The sequence below is a fragment of the Argiope bruennichi genome, chromosome 2 (genome assembly GCF_947563725.1).
Source record: "Argiope bruennichi chromosome 2, qqArgBrue1.1, whole genome shotgun sequence".
Classification (NCBI taxonomy): Eukaryota; Metazoa; Arthropoda; class Arachnida; order Araneae; family Araneidae; genus Argiope; species Argiope bruennichi.
The window spans coordinates 63,415,106-63,431,497 of record NC_079152.1 but is presented as its reverse complement, the minus strand read 5'-3'; the positions used below and the strand labels follow the sequence as shown (position 1 = coordinate 63,431,497).

The following is a 16,392-nucleotide window of genomic DNA, read 5'->3' as shown; positions in this document are numbered from 1 at the left end:
TCATTTTTGTAAACTATATTAAGATTAATCCTTCTTCAATTTTCAAAAATGAAAGAAAATCACGCGATTTCATTCAAAAAGGCTTACATTTTAGGGCAACAATAAAATATATTATTAAAAATTAGATTAAAAAAATATTTTTTAAAAACTGTCGAAATTTAGGAAATTGTTATCATTCAAACAACGATTTTTAAATTTTGAAACTGTTCGTAGAGTGAGAAGTTATTTTTGTGCCATAATATTTTTGAAAATTATCGCGGAAAAACGCTAAAATTCAATGCATTTTTGATTAATTAAAATTTTTAAAAATCGTTCTAAGGTGCACATTTTTCCTTTCCAAGTAAATATATACCAAATTTAGCGGGTGCAGTCAATCAGTCTATCCCGTTGAGCTCCAAAACATACATGCACCTATGCATTCATCTTTATTATTAGTAAAGATAGTCTCGCATACATGGCTAGCAAAAATAGTTTAATAAAAATTAAGTTAGATCTTGCTCACGAAATATAGCAAAATACAATGCAATAAAAAATTTAACTCTTACTCAAGAAATTATTTTTCTCTGTTTTCCGCCTTGCACACTTCTTTGTATTTGTACTGCATTTGTATTTTTATTGCAGCATTGTATTTGCACATAATAATAATTCAAAATGCCATTATGCGAAAAACGAATTTTAACTTACTGTTGAGAAATCTTTTCAAAGTAAAATTTTCATAAAATATTTAAATGTTTTTGCACCTTTCAACTTTCGAAAATACTGCAATTATTTCTACCACCTTTGAGTTCAATTATTTGCTAAACCGTCTTAAGAAAACACTTTTCCATTGTCCAGCAACTTCCTCCCAGACAACTTGTTGCGTATGGCTACACACTAACGACTCTCGCCCCATGTCTCTTTACTTGTGCAATTGAAGAAAGCACAGCGTGCGATCATACATTCAAATTGGAAAACGACGCTCGCAGTTCTTGAGTAATGGCTTACATTCATTTAATAAGAAGAAACAAAAAGAACAAAACACTCTTTGACGTCCCATTTCAACTCCTCGAATACTAACTGTGAAAGGAAACATTTCCCAGACTGATAAGCTGATAGAAATTAACATCCAGCCGAGGCACCGTCGAGCAGATCATGTTTTAAATTTTTTCTTTGAGCCTACAGGAACCTTTTCATTTTCTTTTATGCAAAGTATACAGATAGAAAGTATTGGAATCGTCAAATATTTGACCTTGGGATTTCAATTAAGTCTCCATATATAGATACACACATGTTCCTTACGCTGAAAAAGCCATTTTGGGAAATATATTTGTCTGTCTGTGAATTCGATCACTTGTAAACTCAATTAACTTGTCCTATAAAATTTGGCATGCATTTTCTGCATTGAAACAGTAGATATCAATCAAAATGAAGACGGTATTCGAGTATGAAAAAATCTCATTTTACTCATCCATGTACATGTGAACATGGCAATTCAGTAATACAATGCTAGATGGATGAAATTGTACATATAATTTTATCACAGATTGGGTTAATAATACATTTATTTAGTACTTACGGTGTACATAAATCGGAGAGGATGTTCGATGTTCGATTTTCTGATAGAGTTACTTAACATATCGTATTTTCCATTAGATTTCGTATCATGGTAAAGGAAGTAGAACATGCATTTTATATTTCTCTTTCACTGATTGCATTCAAAATTTGGAACAAATCTGCAATTCTGAAAATTTGCAACACCAATTACATTTATATAGCATTTTAGAGTTTGTGAGTAATTTTGCTCATATGTACATACAAATAAAACCGCAAGTAAACTGTTAATCCTTAGGCAGATTTGATCCAAAATTTAACACAAATTCAGCCAGTTTTGGCGACCAACTTGTTCGCCAGGAATACTGAGATTAAATTATTATATATTTAAAACATGTTCTTATGCATAATCTGATATTTATGGTTTCTACAACAAAGAATTTTTAAATAATTATTTAATGCCGTGTTATTTTGCTAGCCTTACATTTGCTCTGTTTCTTGTTAATATTAATCTCCCTAAAAAGGCAAGTAAGCCAGACGACGTCGATATTTATGGTTTCTACAACAAAATATTTTTAAATAATTAATGCCGTGTTATTTTGCTAGCCTTACATTTGTTCTGTTTCTTATTAATATTATTCTCCCTAAGAAAGCAAGTACGCAAGAGGACGTCATGTTTAAGTGAAGATCGTATCTTTCTAACATATGATTGCCAATTGTCTGTATTGTTTACAACGTTACTACAATACAATTTACAACAATACTGTAAATTCAATTTCGTATTTCTCATAATAATTAGCTGTCGATTCCAACATTAAAATGTAGCTATGTATTTTACACGCATTGTAAGAACACATGACAGCTTTTATCTGGTTTGGAACATAAGAAGCCTGTTATCTGGTTGATATAAGAAAAAAAAATTAAAGAATAGCATGTAAAATTTTTCAACAAATTGGATCTTTATTTATTTTCTTAGAAGGCTTTATAAATTGATACCACAAAGAAAATTGATAAAATAAAAAAATAATTCATAACCACTTTGCCAAAGAACATGAGAAAAGAAACATAATCGTAATTAATTAGCATTTAAAACTGGGAGAGAAAATGCGATTAAATATTTGTAAGTATAATAAAATACCTTATATTAACCATAATATATATTTAATAAAAAACTGTTTTATAAAAAAATAACAAAATAGTTTATTATATTAATTTTTTTCTTTTAACTAAAAATTGTTTCAAAGAATACATAAAAATATTTTTTTTTTTAAATTTAGAAAAATTATGGAACGTCTTTCAGGTAGTTAATTTAATAACATTTGAAAGATATTATTCCGAACTTCAAATGGTGCAAAACACTTTTTTCTGTGTGATTATATTTTCACTTTTTATCACTGAGAAACAACTACTGAATATTTAATAGGTCAAAATTTTGATTAAAAAATAAATGAGTGAAATTACAATGATGTAAGCCAAAAATTTAAATAAGTTTATATTTAAAAAAATGTAATAAAGTTATTACAATCTTATTTAAAAATTCTCTGTTTTTTTAAAAAAAATGGCAACACTATTTGAATTTGTAAGAACAAGAGTACATTTTATTAAAAGTTTATAATATAAATAATTTCCTAGGCCAGATATATCATAATTAAATAATTATTGTATTGTATTTAGCATAAATCGTTGATTAAAATTTAACTTGATGTCCGAGCAACGTTTTGAAAGATATGCCAGCATATATCTGTCATTCGGTTACATCAATGTAATCAAATATGACGACAAACAAAAAAATGGCCATGTGACGTAATGGAAATTCAAAGGGCGAATGGGAGAAGAGTTATCGTCTCTCATATATTACCAGCCTTCTCCAACGAAGGCCATGATTAAGCAGTTAGGTCAGACACTCGAGCTATTTTGTTTCCTCGAACCTCGAGGTCACTTTATAGAATTTTATCATTTCTTGACTCCGTTTATTATCGTTACAAGCCCTCTGTTAAAAGAACATCTTCGCTATGTTACGTAATTTCGAAATTCATTTCATAACAACACCTGAATTTATAGAATAGTAATATAAAAAGCATGCCTTTCTTGTCACATCTCAATGCAAAATACTTAAAAGTAAAACGAGTTTATTCTGGACTTATAGCTATAAAAAGTTTTTTGTGCAAAAACTTGAAAGTTTTTAACTTTATAGTTTTGAAAAAATAGTTTTTTCACAAATAAAGAACTTCTGCTACGAGGTCACGCAGCAGAGTTAAAGCGTTATGAAAATTTGAATAATACTTATTCATTACTTCGAATTTTAGGAATAATTACAAAAAATTTTACCATCCAAAATTAAATAATATATTGGATAACAAAACCCATATATAAATGTGTAAACACAAAATTTTTGAGCAGTTTCGTGGCCGAAAAGAGAAGACATTTTGAAATTTTAAAACTTCCGATTTATTCCATCCCGGGAGGCATAATTTATGTACAAGAAATAAGCGACGAAACGGACGTCGGTTCACATCACGACACAAGAGATAAAGGCCGAAGAGACTGAAATATTTATCCCCAGTGATTTTATACTATGAGATTCTGACAGGGATTCTTTGTCAAGTGTAGAATTTAGAAAAGGGAATTTAGGCATCTTTTAAAAGAATTTGCAAAGCATGACAGATTTTTATCCTTTCACTGGGAGCGTGTGAAAGTGCGAATTAAAGCAGTTTTAGAGAGCTCGTGTAGCATTAATTTAATAAAAAAAAAAGGTGGAATTGGATCATGAAATAAGAGAATATTTTAGAATTAAGAGTTAGTATGAGTTAAATTAAGATAAAAATTGGCAAATTAATCAGGATTTAATATATATATATATATATATATGGCTTATGCATATTAATTATGCCTATGAAGTGCTCCATTTCCTTTACTATATATTTTTAGTTACCAGAAAAATTTAATAAAGAAATTGTATTAAGGTATTGGAAAATATTACTTCTAAAGTAAAATGCAAATTTCAGTAATTCTCTAACATCAATCCATTTTAAGTTGTTGACATGCAGGTGAAACATCGATGACAGTTTTATGTAATTCTTTTGCAATAATGTAATTGATGAATTAAACATACCTGTACATAAGGCTATCGTAAATGAAAAATTTAAACATTTTGTTGAAAAACAAAAATTTCTATCGTTTGCTATATTTTATTTTTCGAAACCAGACATTTACATTCTCCAATTCTAACTATAACACTTTACCAGCCCTAATATATAAATAAATTTTATAGTATTAGTTTATTTCATTTCGAAATACATCATTTTCCAGTTTTGAAAATATAAAATAATACTTGTTTAAAATTAGCATTAGCATATAAGCACTTCAGTGAATGTTATTTCAATAAATGCTGGGGATAAATGCTAAATATTTTTACTTTATGGAAAAAAATGTCCCAGTAATGCTGTAAAGGAATATTTCTTGAACAGTTGTCATTTTCTTCGGTATCTTCAACAACAAGATACCAAATCAAGGGGGAAAAACTTACTTCATAGAAAATATTTGATAAAAATTTCATTAATAGCATATTTAATCCTTTGGCTACATTTGACGTATCAGTACATCATGCATTTGTTTGGGTACACATAACGTTCTGATACGTCAATGAAACTGAGACGAGTATATATAATGTAGGATTACATACATAATCAATAATACGAAATAAATTAATTCTTGCCTAAAATTTACTGCCCTTACCTGGCCACAAAATTAAATATGCTTCATTTACAAAAACTTTTTCAAATAAATGTGTAACCAAAGCCTTTAAAAAAAATTATAGTCCCTCTTTACTTAATAGTGGGATTATCGATTCTTTTGCAGATCATTTACTCACCATTTTATATTCATTTTTAAAAGCTCCGGTCACTTCCATCAGCAATTTATATACATTAAATTTATTCCAAAAAAATGTGCAATTTTTAGCTATCTGGATGTTGATTCGTCGACACACTCCCTCAAAGAAAAAAAGAAAAAGTTCATTTATTTTATGGAAGGTTTCATTTTAGTGCAGGTAAAATCCTTCGACCTCCTTAAACTTTCATCCGCATCACCTGGTGCTCGAAAAGAGGCGATGTTTGCACTTTCTCGCGAGTGTTAAAGGCCCAAAAGATTAGTGTTTGCCCCTTCCCTCGCCTAATTATGCCGCTTTTGCTAAAGTCAACAGGTAGTGAGCGCTCCGGGGCTGTCAAGATGATAAATGAAAGGCTCGCGCTCAACGACCCCTCGGTGCCTTTAACAGCCGTTAAAACTCCGCACAAATCGTTTTAAATGAATGTACTCAAAATTAATATTTAGAAGATTCTGGGAGCGAAGGGACCGAATTGAGTTCAGATCCAGAATCGCAAATTCATTTGGGAATTTTCCATCTCAGATATTTATTTTGCGTTTCGTTAATTGTGCACTAGCTGCCTATGGAGACAGCTGATTCGTCGAGAATACTGATTATGTTTAATTTCATATAAACATTTCAGTTATGATGTTCGTAATTCCCCCAATAAAATATTTTTAAGCATCGATTTGTGATAGTCATTAAACTAATGCTATTTTAATACCTTTGCGTTATTCATACCTTTACACCTGTGCTATTTATTATGTGCATGAATCTTTCTAATGGACTCGCGTCCGATGATATCAAAAATTTAAATGCTTGAGCAATCTCCTTCAAATTGTACATTGTCTTTTGATTTATCGTAACTTCACTATCTTATTCCTAATGTAAATTAAACACATACAAAGCAGAATCCTTCTTCTTTAGCTTTCAATAATAATAAACATAATCAATATTGTTTATGTTTAATTTCATATTCAACATTTTAGTTATGATGTTCTTAATTCTTTCAATAAAATATTTTTAAGCATCGATTTGTGATAATCATTAAAGTAGTGCTATTTTAATACCTTTGCATTATTTTAAGACCTTTATACCTGTGCTATTTATTATGCCTTTTTAATGGAGTCGCATCCAATGATATCAAAAACTTAAATGCTTCAGCTATCTTCTTCAAATTGTACATTGTCTTTTCACTTATTGTAATTTCACTATCTTATTCCTAATGTAAATTACACAGATAAAAACAGAATCCCTCTTTATTAGTTTTCAATAATGAAGAAAATCGGCAACGGCTACTTTGGCATAGTTATTATAATTTGTAAGTTTAGAGAAAGAATTAAAATTAGTTGAAACTAGTTTAGAAAAACGCATAAAGCTCTAACGTCATGGAATTTGGTAGAATTGTTAGATTAATATTTTTATTATATAATTATCAATATAAAATAATATTTTGATTATTTATGGAAATCGCATATGGATTATTACAGAATCATTCGATTATTATTGAAAAATCACGAGATTAAATATTTGATGAAATAATGTAAACAATTCGAATATCACTACAACAGTGGAATTTAGTATTAAAATATAAACAAAAAATTAATATCAAAATTAGGAAAAATTGCTAAATCGGTATTATTATAAAGAATTTTTTTTTAATTTTAAAATGACGCAACAATTAGTTTTGTGCAGTAATATTTTTGTGAGGTATCGTGGCAAAATGTCAAAATCTGGCTTATATTTTAATTAATTAAAATATTTTTAAAAATTGCTCTAAGAAATACATTTATATTCCCCAAAGTATATCCTCGCTACATTTGGTAATTCTAAGTCAGATGGTTTATCCTGTAGAGCGCCAATTCCTTCATACACACTTTCTTCTTTATTATTTTAAAAAAACGAAATGATAAGAAATTTTATAAGTATTTAGAATTATTATAAGTATTATTTTACTAATCAAAATACTACTTAAAAATTTAGATTATAAAAAGAAACCATGGGCAGTTCCATCTTTAATGTGAATTTTCCGACTATTCATAAGAAGAAGAAGAAGAAAGAGCTATGAAAATTTTATATTTTAACTAACTGCTTCACCACGTTTTAGCTTGTATTTATATGTTTTACATGTGAGGAAGAAGAAAAAAACAAACAAAAAAAACACCTATACTTTTATGTTGTAGCCTTTTTATATTCTACTCCCTAAGAAAATTTATTCCCTTCAATCATGAATAATTACGGATCTAAAGATTTCGAATGCACGCCATTTTTTATTTTCAAATTTGGAATATATATATACAAAGACAGGTAAGTTTTAATATTAGTACTCATTTTCTTGTCAAGCTCTATGAAATCCTGCCAACCTTTCAAAAACTCGCCAATGGTCCGGTAATAACGGCTTTTAGAATTGCAATTAAAAAAGGAAATAGTCTATTGATGTAATTATACGCTCAGAATCTTAATAAATAACTGTTATTAAAATTAAAATTCCAGCAATGACAAATTCACATAATTCGCAAATCAATAATTGCAAATGCAATGGGCAATTTTTATAACGCTAACGCGCATATAAATAAACTAATATATACATAGGAAATGTTTTTCTTTGTGGTTACAAATTTATTTTGGTGGGAGATACTTTTGACTTGATTTAGATTTTATGACTCGTGTTCATATCCGTTCTATATCAATAGTCTTGACTTTCAAATTTTCTGTAATATTTGATCAAATACCCAGAGTCTAGCTCTAAGATTTTGAGCAATAATAGTTAGCAAGAGAAAAATAGCTCAATTCTAGATATCACAAAATTAAAAAGTAACCAAAAATCTATAATAAAAAAAATCCGAAATTAAAATTAAATGGCAGTTGATGTCTTTTAAAATGTATGATTTTGAAACTGGAGCGATAAAAAAATATAATAATGAGATAAGAACTAATAAAAGTATCAAGTGAAATAAAATCTTATTCAATGAAAAGCCAAAAGACACATCATGAGCTAACTATAAACACTGAAATCTTAAAAATGCTGTAATATAATTTCAAATTTGACCAAGCAATTAAAGAAAATGCATCCATTTTAAAAGATAATTTTTAATCTGAATTTATATTTAAAATTTTTGATTTTATTCGGCGAAGTAAAAGCAAAAAAAATGAAAATATCTGAAGAAAATAACTTAACTTTAACATTCGCAAAAGTATTCAAATAATTAAACAGTGGAATAAGTTTAATATTTTACACACAAAAAAAAATGGAACTGATATATATTTTAGTTGAATTAACTTTAAAAATCAAAGAAAAATGTTATGGAAATGAATTGAAAATTTACTTTTTTGAATTTTAAGATGAAGTAGAAATAGTTTTTTTCTTAGGATATTGTTACAAAAATTCCGAGGTTCGTTTGGATAGTGGGAAATATATGGTGTGGAGAACACTCAATCAGCAGGCGGCAGTAGAAAATAAAACAACGACGTTTATTTACACGAAGACACACAGGACAGCACAAAGACGACAACTATATACAGCACAGAAGACGATTATCTTCAGCCGAGACGTGCAGCATACAACAAGTCTCTACTGTAGACAGTAGTGCACAGCTTAGTTCAGCACTAGCTTCACTCCGTCACTGCTCCGCTTATTTCTGGAAGGCCAGTTCTTTATCGTCGATTCCGACTACTCTTCGACTCCACTGGTGCACGACTACCCGGCAGCGGCAGGACTGCTTCCTTTTATAGGTCTCAGGAGGCGGGGCTAGAAGCCTCTCAACCAATCAGGAACGTTCGAGGCATAATTCGGTTCCTACTGGACGGATCGGAAAAATTCTCGATGTTTCGGGTATAATCAATTTTTGGCGCCAAAGTCGTTGCCAAGTCGCCAAATGGTCGCCATGTTTGTCGCCAAACTCTGGAACCTCCGACGCGACACCGGGCTCCGTCCAGTACTGATGACTGTAAAACATTCTTTCCGATGGCGAAACCAACTATGCTGGGAAGCAGCATTACAGATTCGTAACATTATGTTTTGAAATTATACAAGTGATTTTAAATTGGCGGGAAAATTTAAAATCATTATTGTTATCTCATTCGTATTATCAATTGATTAAATGAAAATTTTTCGAAATAATCATTATTTTGTACTATATATAGTAAAGAATAGTTTTTTTTTTAAAAAAAAGGTGAATTTTCTTTAATAGTGTTTTGTGGTTTTGATTTGATGTCAAATACACAAGGACCAATAAATTAAGACCAATGAATTTATTTTAGCTTGCTCTCGTATGTTTCAAAATAATTGATAGATTCCTTGATTTTTTTTAAATTGGTCTTCTAATTTTTAATTAAAAAATGGTAAATAGGTCAATTAAAACAGGATGAAGAGCTGCAGGATGTTTTTTACTCATTCTTGAAGAATATTATTTTGAAAATTTAGAGGCTTTTTCTTTAGAAGCTTTTTTTATTATTATTATTATTATAATCTGAAAATGTGAGAACATTTTAAGTCCTTTATATGAAAAAAAAATCACTGTTTTGAGATTAAATAGGAAATTAATCTCAAAGTTTGTGATTAATATAGTTCAACGAGTGATTTTAGAACACGTGCATGAACTAATCAGAAATAAAATATTAAGTTACTGCGTTGATGGTAAACAGTTAATTTTTTTTAATCTATTTAAGTCAAAATTGAAATCTAATGATCTCTAGGTTTTCCATAAAATGCAAATTAACACATGCTGTTCATTTTTCAATAGTTTGTTTTTGGAGAAATCAGCCGGTCATTCATTTTAAATACTAGTTTAATGATATTTTAAAACAATCAGTCATATAATATATAGTAAATATATACAGAAGAAATAATATTTTATAATATATATCTTCATACAAATTACAAAAAAAAATTTATGCATACAAAAATTGCCAATTTTTGAAAATGGAAACTTAGTACAGCAATTTTTTTTAATTAAAAAGGATATTAAAAAGGAAAATAAAAGAATGAAAAACAAAAAATTATAGTAATTTTCTGAAATTATAAAAAATAATTCACAGTAAAGACATCAACATCCATATAAGAATGACCACAACCATGAAAATTTTTGACTAATGATGTTCATTCGTGACAAATTTAAGTATGCAATCCCAGGCCTCATAATTCAACTACATAATATTGTAGTAATCGCATTATTCTATCTTCTCTTTTGGATAATAGATGGCGATGCCTGATTAGGTACGCATCCCATAGTGCATTGCGATTGTAAATAACGAGATGAAATGCTGTTCTGTGAGAGGAGTGCGCCCTTTAATGTCTTGCCTTGTCTTCGTGTTTTGTGTGAAATGTGATTATTAAAGAAATTCTCCGAAAATAATAAACATAGCTTATTAATATGTAATGTATGGTAACAAAATAAGTTTTACAAAGAAATATTCAATTAATAATTTTAATTATAAACAATAAAAATTATACTACACCTATTACAGATGGAAGAAAATTAACATTTATGTACAATTTGTTTCAAAAGGTGTAGGCCAAGAAAAAATTCAAAATTCTGAATTTTAAAAATCTTTGGTGTTGAAGGAAAAACATGCCAAAGCTAGTATACGAAAACTTTATTGAGTGATTAGATTCTGGTTGATGATCATTGTTTCAGTTTTTTAAAAAAAAATCAAAGATTCAATTCGACCATATCGTCAGCAAGATAGATTTATTTAAAGTTTTGAAGGTTTAGATTCCTTGTCTTCGGTACGACACCGAAGATTGGAAAAGAAGTTTCATTTCCAGTATTCACTATTCCTTTCTCCCATCTTTTTAAAATTACAGTATCTCACTTCAGCATCCTATGGCTATCATCTACTTATCAAATTCGTTAATCTTTTTTCTCTCTCTTTGGACTTCAGACTTTAAATCAAAATACTTCAATAAGTCTTTATTTGATAGATTTTTAAATAAGATGAAGTTTGGACCTTTTTTTATCTCTATTAAAAATACAATGTGTGAGCAATGAATTTGAAATATTCAACAATTTCGCATCAGAAGTTGCTACTGCGTATATTTCTTGAAGATAACTGAGATACGAACAAATATTTACATTTTCTGCCTCTTTAAAAAAATATTATCAATATAGTAAAACGTTATCTTTAAAAAGTTGATAAAAAGAATAAATAGAAACGAGATGTTTAGGCCTCAAAAATTTTTATCATTTCCTTATATTTTTTTCAGTAAGCGGGAAAGTAATTAAATCGTATTTTGACTGAATATTGATAATTTGAACGTATTTTTTATTTCTATTAATTTGATTGATCGTTTTCCTTATGTGAAACACATAACATATTTCCTTTATTACACAAACACATTTCCTTTATCGATAACACATAACATAGGTTAGATGCAACTACTTTTCTTTCTTTTTTTTAATTATGATTACATTCTGAGTTATAATTTCAAATAGAATAAAAAATTTATTAATCTTTCATCGCAGCATTTTTTTTTTTTTTCTTCTTACAAACAAAGAAAGAATTTATTCAAACACAAATTAGTGTTTTAATCTTTTTTGTATTATCACTACGTTTAATTGATTTGTTGAATTCTTTCCTAATTTTTAGATATCGTGTATTCTATTCAATTATTTATACTGTTGATAGAGTTTGATTCTATGTAATATGAGGAAATAGTCACCAAATAATGTTATTTAACAACATATTTGTCATTCCTTTAAAAATACAAACGAATCTTGGTGAACTATTTCAGAAAATTCTTTGATACTTGTTAAAAGGCTTTTTTTCGTTTAAAATCAATGAATAACATGCACGATTGTCAATCAAAAAGTAACAAGAAGAAAGTTGTGCTTCTATTTACTCATCCAAGTTATTTATCATTTAAATAATATTTTCTAAATGCCCATTTATTTTAGAAGACATTTCAATAAGCGATGAATAATTAAAATGACGACAATGATAGGTCGATAGATAAATATCAAATAATATTTAGTAATAAAATGCTATTTTGCTGCTTACTGAAATTTTCAACGAATAAAATAAAATAATACTTAAATATTTTTAAATAAGTGAGAAGTAGATTTTCGAAATGTGATTCTTTGGTTTCTAAAATTTTCAGTCCCACATCCTTATTTCCTTTTCTTTTCTTTTTTTTTTAAATCTGAATTTGTCTTCTTGCTATTTAGTAATGTATAAAAAAAATTCAAAGTTAGTTAAAAAGAAACTAAGTGCAAAAGTTGGAGGAATTTTGTTAATTTAATATATTTTATAGCAATTTATCTAGTAAATAAAGTGTAAGGTTTATTTTATTTCAAGCTAGTATATCTTAAGAATTAATTACGTTAATTTTGGTAATTATTAACTATAAAAGACATGTTTTTGTTCGAGTTCTTAAAATGACACTATAAATAAAGAATTTTTACTTCTATTTAAAATGATTTATCTACATTTTCTTTTTTTTTTCCACTTCATATTGATGAAATCGAGTTATTAAACAACTGCCAATAATTCACCTGCTTCATTCATTACTGTCCAAAGAAAACTTTTCAAAAATTGTAAAACTTCCTTTCAAAAACTTTTTTAAAAAAAATCATACCCTCAGAGAACAAAATTTTCAAACAGCTGGAAAGTCAACATATCCGCAAAATAATACTACTTGAATGACATGATTTCGATAATATTTTTCGTTTTGGAAAAAGACTGTACCATAAATAGAAAAAGATTGTCGCTGTTTATTTTTATTTTCTTCTTTTTTTGTTGTTGACATTAAAATGTAGCGCATTCTTCGTTGTCAAGGGAGAAAGTGACACTGTTGCCCATTTCATATAATTTATGACAGGCTAAATAAAGACAGACGATTAATGAAAGAAGCAGTCAAATGCAATCATTCTCGGCTGTTAATTTCCTTTTTTTCTTTTTCTTTTTTTTCTTCTTTTTTTTACTATTTTTATCTTACTCTGGGGAATTAGTAACGCTTCAGAGATCAACTGAAACTTTTGTGCAGAAGGAACTTCCGGATTTTAGTTCATTTCCATTCTTTTGTTATTCAGAATTTCACCTTGTATTATTTCCTGACCGGTTTTTTTTAAATTTTTATCATCGTAATCAATTGTTCTTAAAATTTTAATAACAAATAGACTTTTGAATCAGCTAATTGTGAATTAGTTACTGTTATGAAAGCAAAAGATAAATGTCGATGGCGAAAGACGCCAAGGCATGAATGTTCCCAGTAATTAGAATTTTTGTTGGTACTGAATATGTCACAAAATTAGAGAAATAAATCCTGCTATCTTTTTATCGTCTTCTACTTGTTAAATTTTTTAAAGTAATCTTTAATAATCATTCAGAATTTGTTCTTAAAGAACGCGTTGATAAACAGAACATAAATTTATTATATCTTCTTGGACATTGGCACCCTACAAGGGTTGGCTACAAGGGAGTAGAAGTGAAACAGATATTTTTCTGTCTGCATTTAGATGACGATGCATTCTTAATAACATTCGAGTTATTAAGAATAAGTTGATAACAAATAGATCAATCTTCGTTGGATAGTTCCAATTTCATCATTAAATATCGATTTATATAGAGAGTGAAACCTCGCTGAACGACCATCTCACATAAGGAGTAGGTCGCATTACAAGAAAAGCAAAATGTAAAAAGGTGACTCGCTAAGCGAGAGATGTTTCGTAAAACAAGCTGCGAGGAGAATCATGATGTGATATGCTGGATATGCATGCATCAGTCTTTGCTGTACACTTGTTTGAATAGAGCTCTTAATTCTACATGGAACAGTTTTGGCCTGATGGATTTGTGCAAGTGGCTATGGAGCCATAATCAAGGAGAATTTTTTCTCTGACCAAGCTTATATGGTTAGAGGTGAATAGCAATGGCATCGATAAGATGGTGGAAGAATACAGTCAGAACTAAAGAATAGCTTACTGAGCTACATCCTGTGTCACGGCAAAAAGCTGCGAGGAAGATTTGGTCAGGAGAGAAAGAAAAAAACTACCTTCTAGTGAAATAAAGGCGATACTGAAAGTATAGAGAATTATTATATTTTATGTTGCGAAAGATCCTCTTGATAAGGAAATCGTTATAATTTTACAAATTCACTTAACGGTAATGCTATGCCACATTTTCACCACATTTTGAAACATAGCCGAAAAAAAAAAGTCTTTAGACAATGTTCTTGTAAAAAAAAAACATGTATTGTAAATGATAAGTTCCATTATTATGAATTTGTTTTATTATTTTTTCGTAATGGAACTGCTTGTCCATGGAAAAAAACTGTTTCTCTTAAAGGGTGGCTTAATGTTTGATATTTTTTAATTAAATATTTGGACTTCAAGAATAACAAGATTTCGGAACTTTGTCTAGTGATTAAATCTGAATATAAATTACCATCGATATTTTACTAACAACTTGTAGAAGAAGAAAAGAATTTTGCAATTAAAAGAACCAATGCATGTAGTAAGAGTTATTCATACAATTTCAAATGCTTCTTGAAGCCAAATAAATCAGAAGTTTGTTAAAATGATTGATTAGGAAATTCATTGATCATCAGAGGTCTTATAAAAAAAGAAGGGGGAGGGGGGCACTGGCTGAGATCTGATTCTTTCTTTTTTAAAACACCGATTCTGTTTCCTAGTCAATCAAATATTTCCATTTTTAGACACTTGATTGTATTATTATATTTTAGATGCTCTTCTTTTATTATTATTTGTTTGGATTATTTATCATAAAAACCTGGGCAATTACTTTTAATAATTTTCAAACTGTCATAATCTTTTCTTATAATAATCTTTTTTTTTATTGAAATTGATCTAACTTCTTGCTTTTTAGGTTTTTCGAGGCTCATCCTGAGTATCAGAAACTCTTCAAAGGTTTCGCCGATGTCCCGAAGTCAGAGCTGCCTAAGAATGGCAAGTTGCTGGGGCATGCCCTCTCTGTCATGTATGCTATCAATTCTATCGTGGACAATCTGAATGATCCTGAAAGTCTGGTGCAAGTGTTGGAAAAGATTGGAATCAGTCACGGACCAAGGAAAATTACCGGGTCGCATTTTCAGGTAGAGCAGCGAATTCTGTTAAAAATTCATTAAGCCAATGTAATATACAGAGTGTCCATTCTAATAATGGTTCATTAACTAATTTCTGAACTTTTTAGGGACATGTATTTATTTTCAGTTGGAAAAGTATCCTAAACAATATAATGAATTAAAAATTCCTTTTGTTTGAATCAATAAATGTAGTGCTGAAAAATTTGAGATATCTTATTTTTATGAAGTCCCTCCAACCCTTGTTAGTTTTTTAGTAGAATATTTTTAATATGCAAACATTTTTATAAAAATATTACTTTCTGAAACTAATTTTGACAGAGTTACGAATTTTTGCATGTATAATTTAGAATATTTAAATGGCCTCGAGGAAGATCTACCAATTAATGCACACACCTTCTTCCTTTCAGCTTCTGTTACGATGTTTTTGAGTTTCTTAAACGGAACCGGGATTTATTTTCGTTCTAAGCTCATTTATGTGATTTATAAATCACATAAATTAACGATGAGTTTAAGTCAGAAGAGTTCGGGATGTTTTTTTTTTTTTTTTTCACTTTTGTCCTCATGTTAAGTTTAAATTTCTTTGTTTTCTTCTTTTTTAACAACTGTCCACAGCATCTTCAAATCTGAAAACAGTTGCTACTTATTTCTCTGGTTGGAATGAGATTCGCTATGTATTAATTAATGACTGATTTGTATTTTGGATCCCTTAGATTCTTTTATCCCCCACCTCCTGTAATAAAACTATATCAAATGACTGCATTGAATTGTAACTAATTATTGTCGGACTTTACAAAAATAAGTCCCAATATTGAATATGAACCCAAATCTTAGTAAATGGTATTGTTTCATTTTTCAGCCACTCGTACTCTCTCCCCTTAACATAACGGGTTGTTTCGAAGATTACAAAATCTTCTATTTGGTACGATACATATCAATTTAAGGCCAAAATAATCTATAT

General features: G+C 28.9%; 1 protein-coding gene across 1 annotated transcript in view; it reads left to right on the top strand.

The window, feature by feature from the left end:
• LOC129960595 (globin-1-like) overlaps positions 1-16,392 on the top strand; it is a 54,845-nt gene that overhangs the window by 36,907 nt on the left and 1,546 nt on the right. Inside the window, exon 2 of the mRNA XM_056074098.1 lies at positions 15,218-15,443. Within this exon, the coding sequence (XP_055930073.1) occupies positions 15,218-15,443 (226 nt within the window). The remainder of the gene's footprint in view (positions 1-15,217; positions 15,444-16,392) is intronic.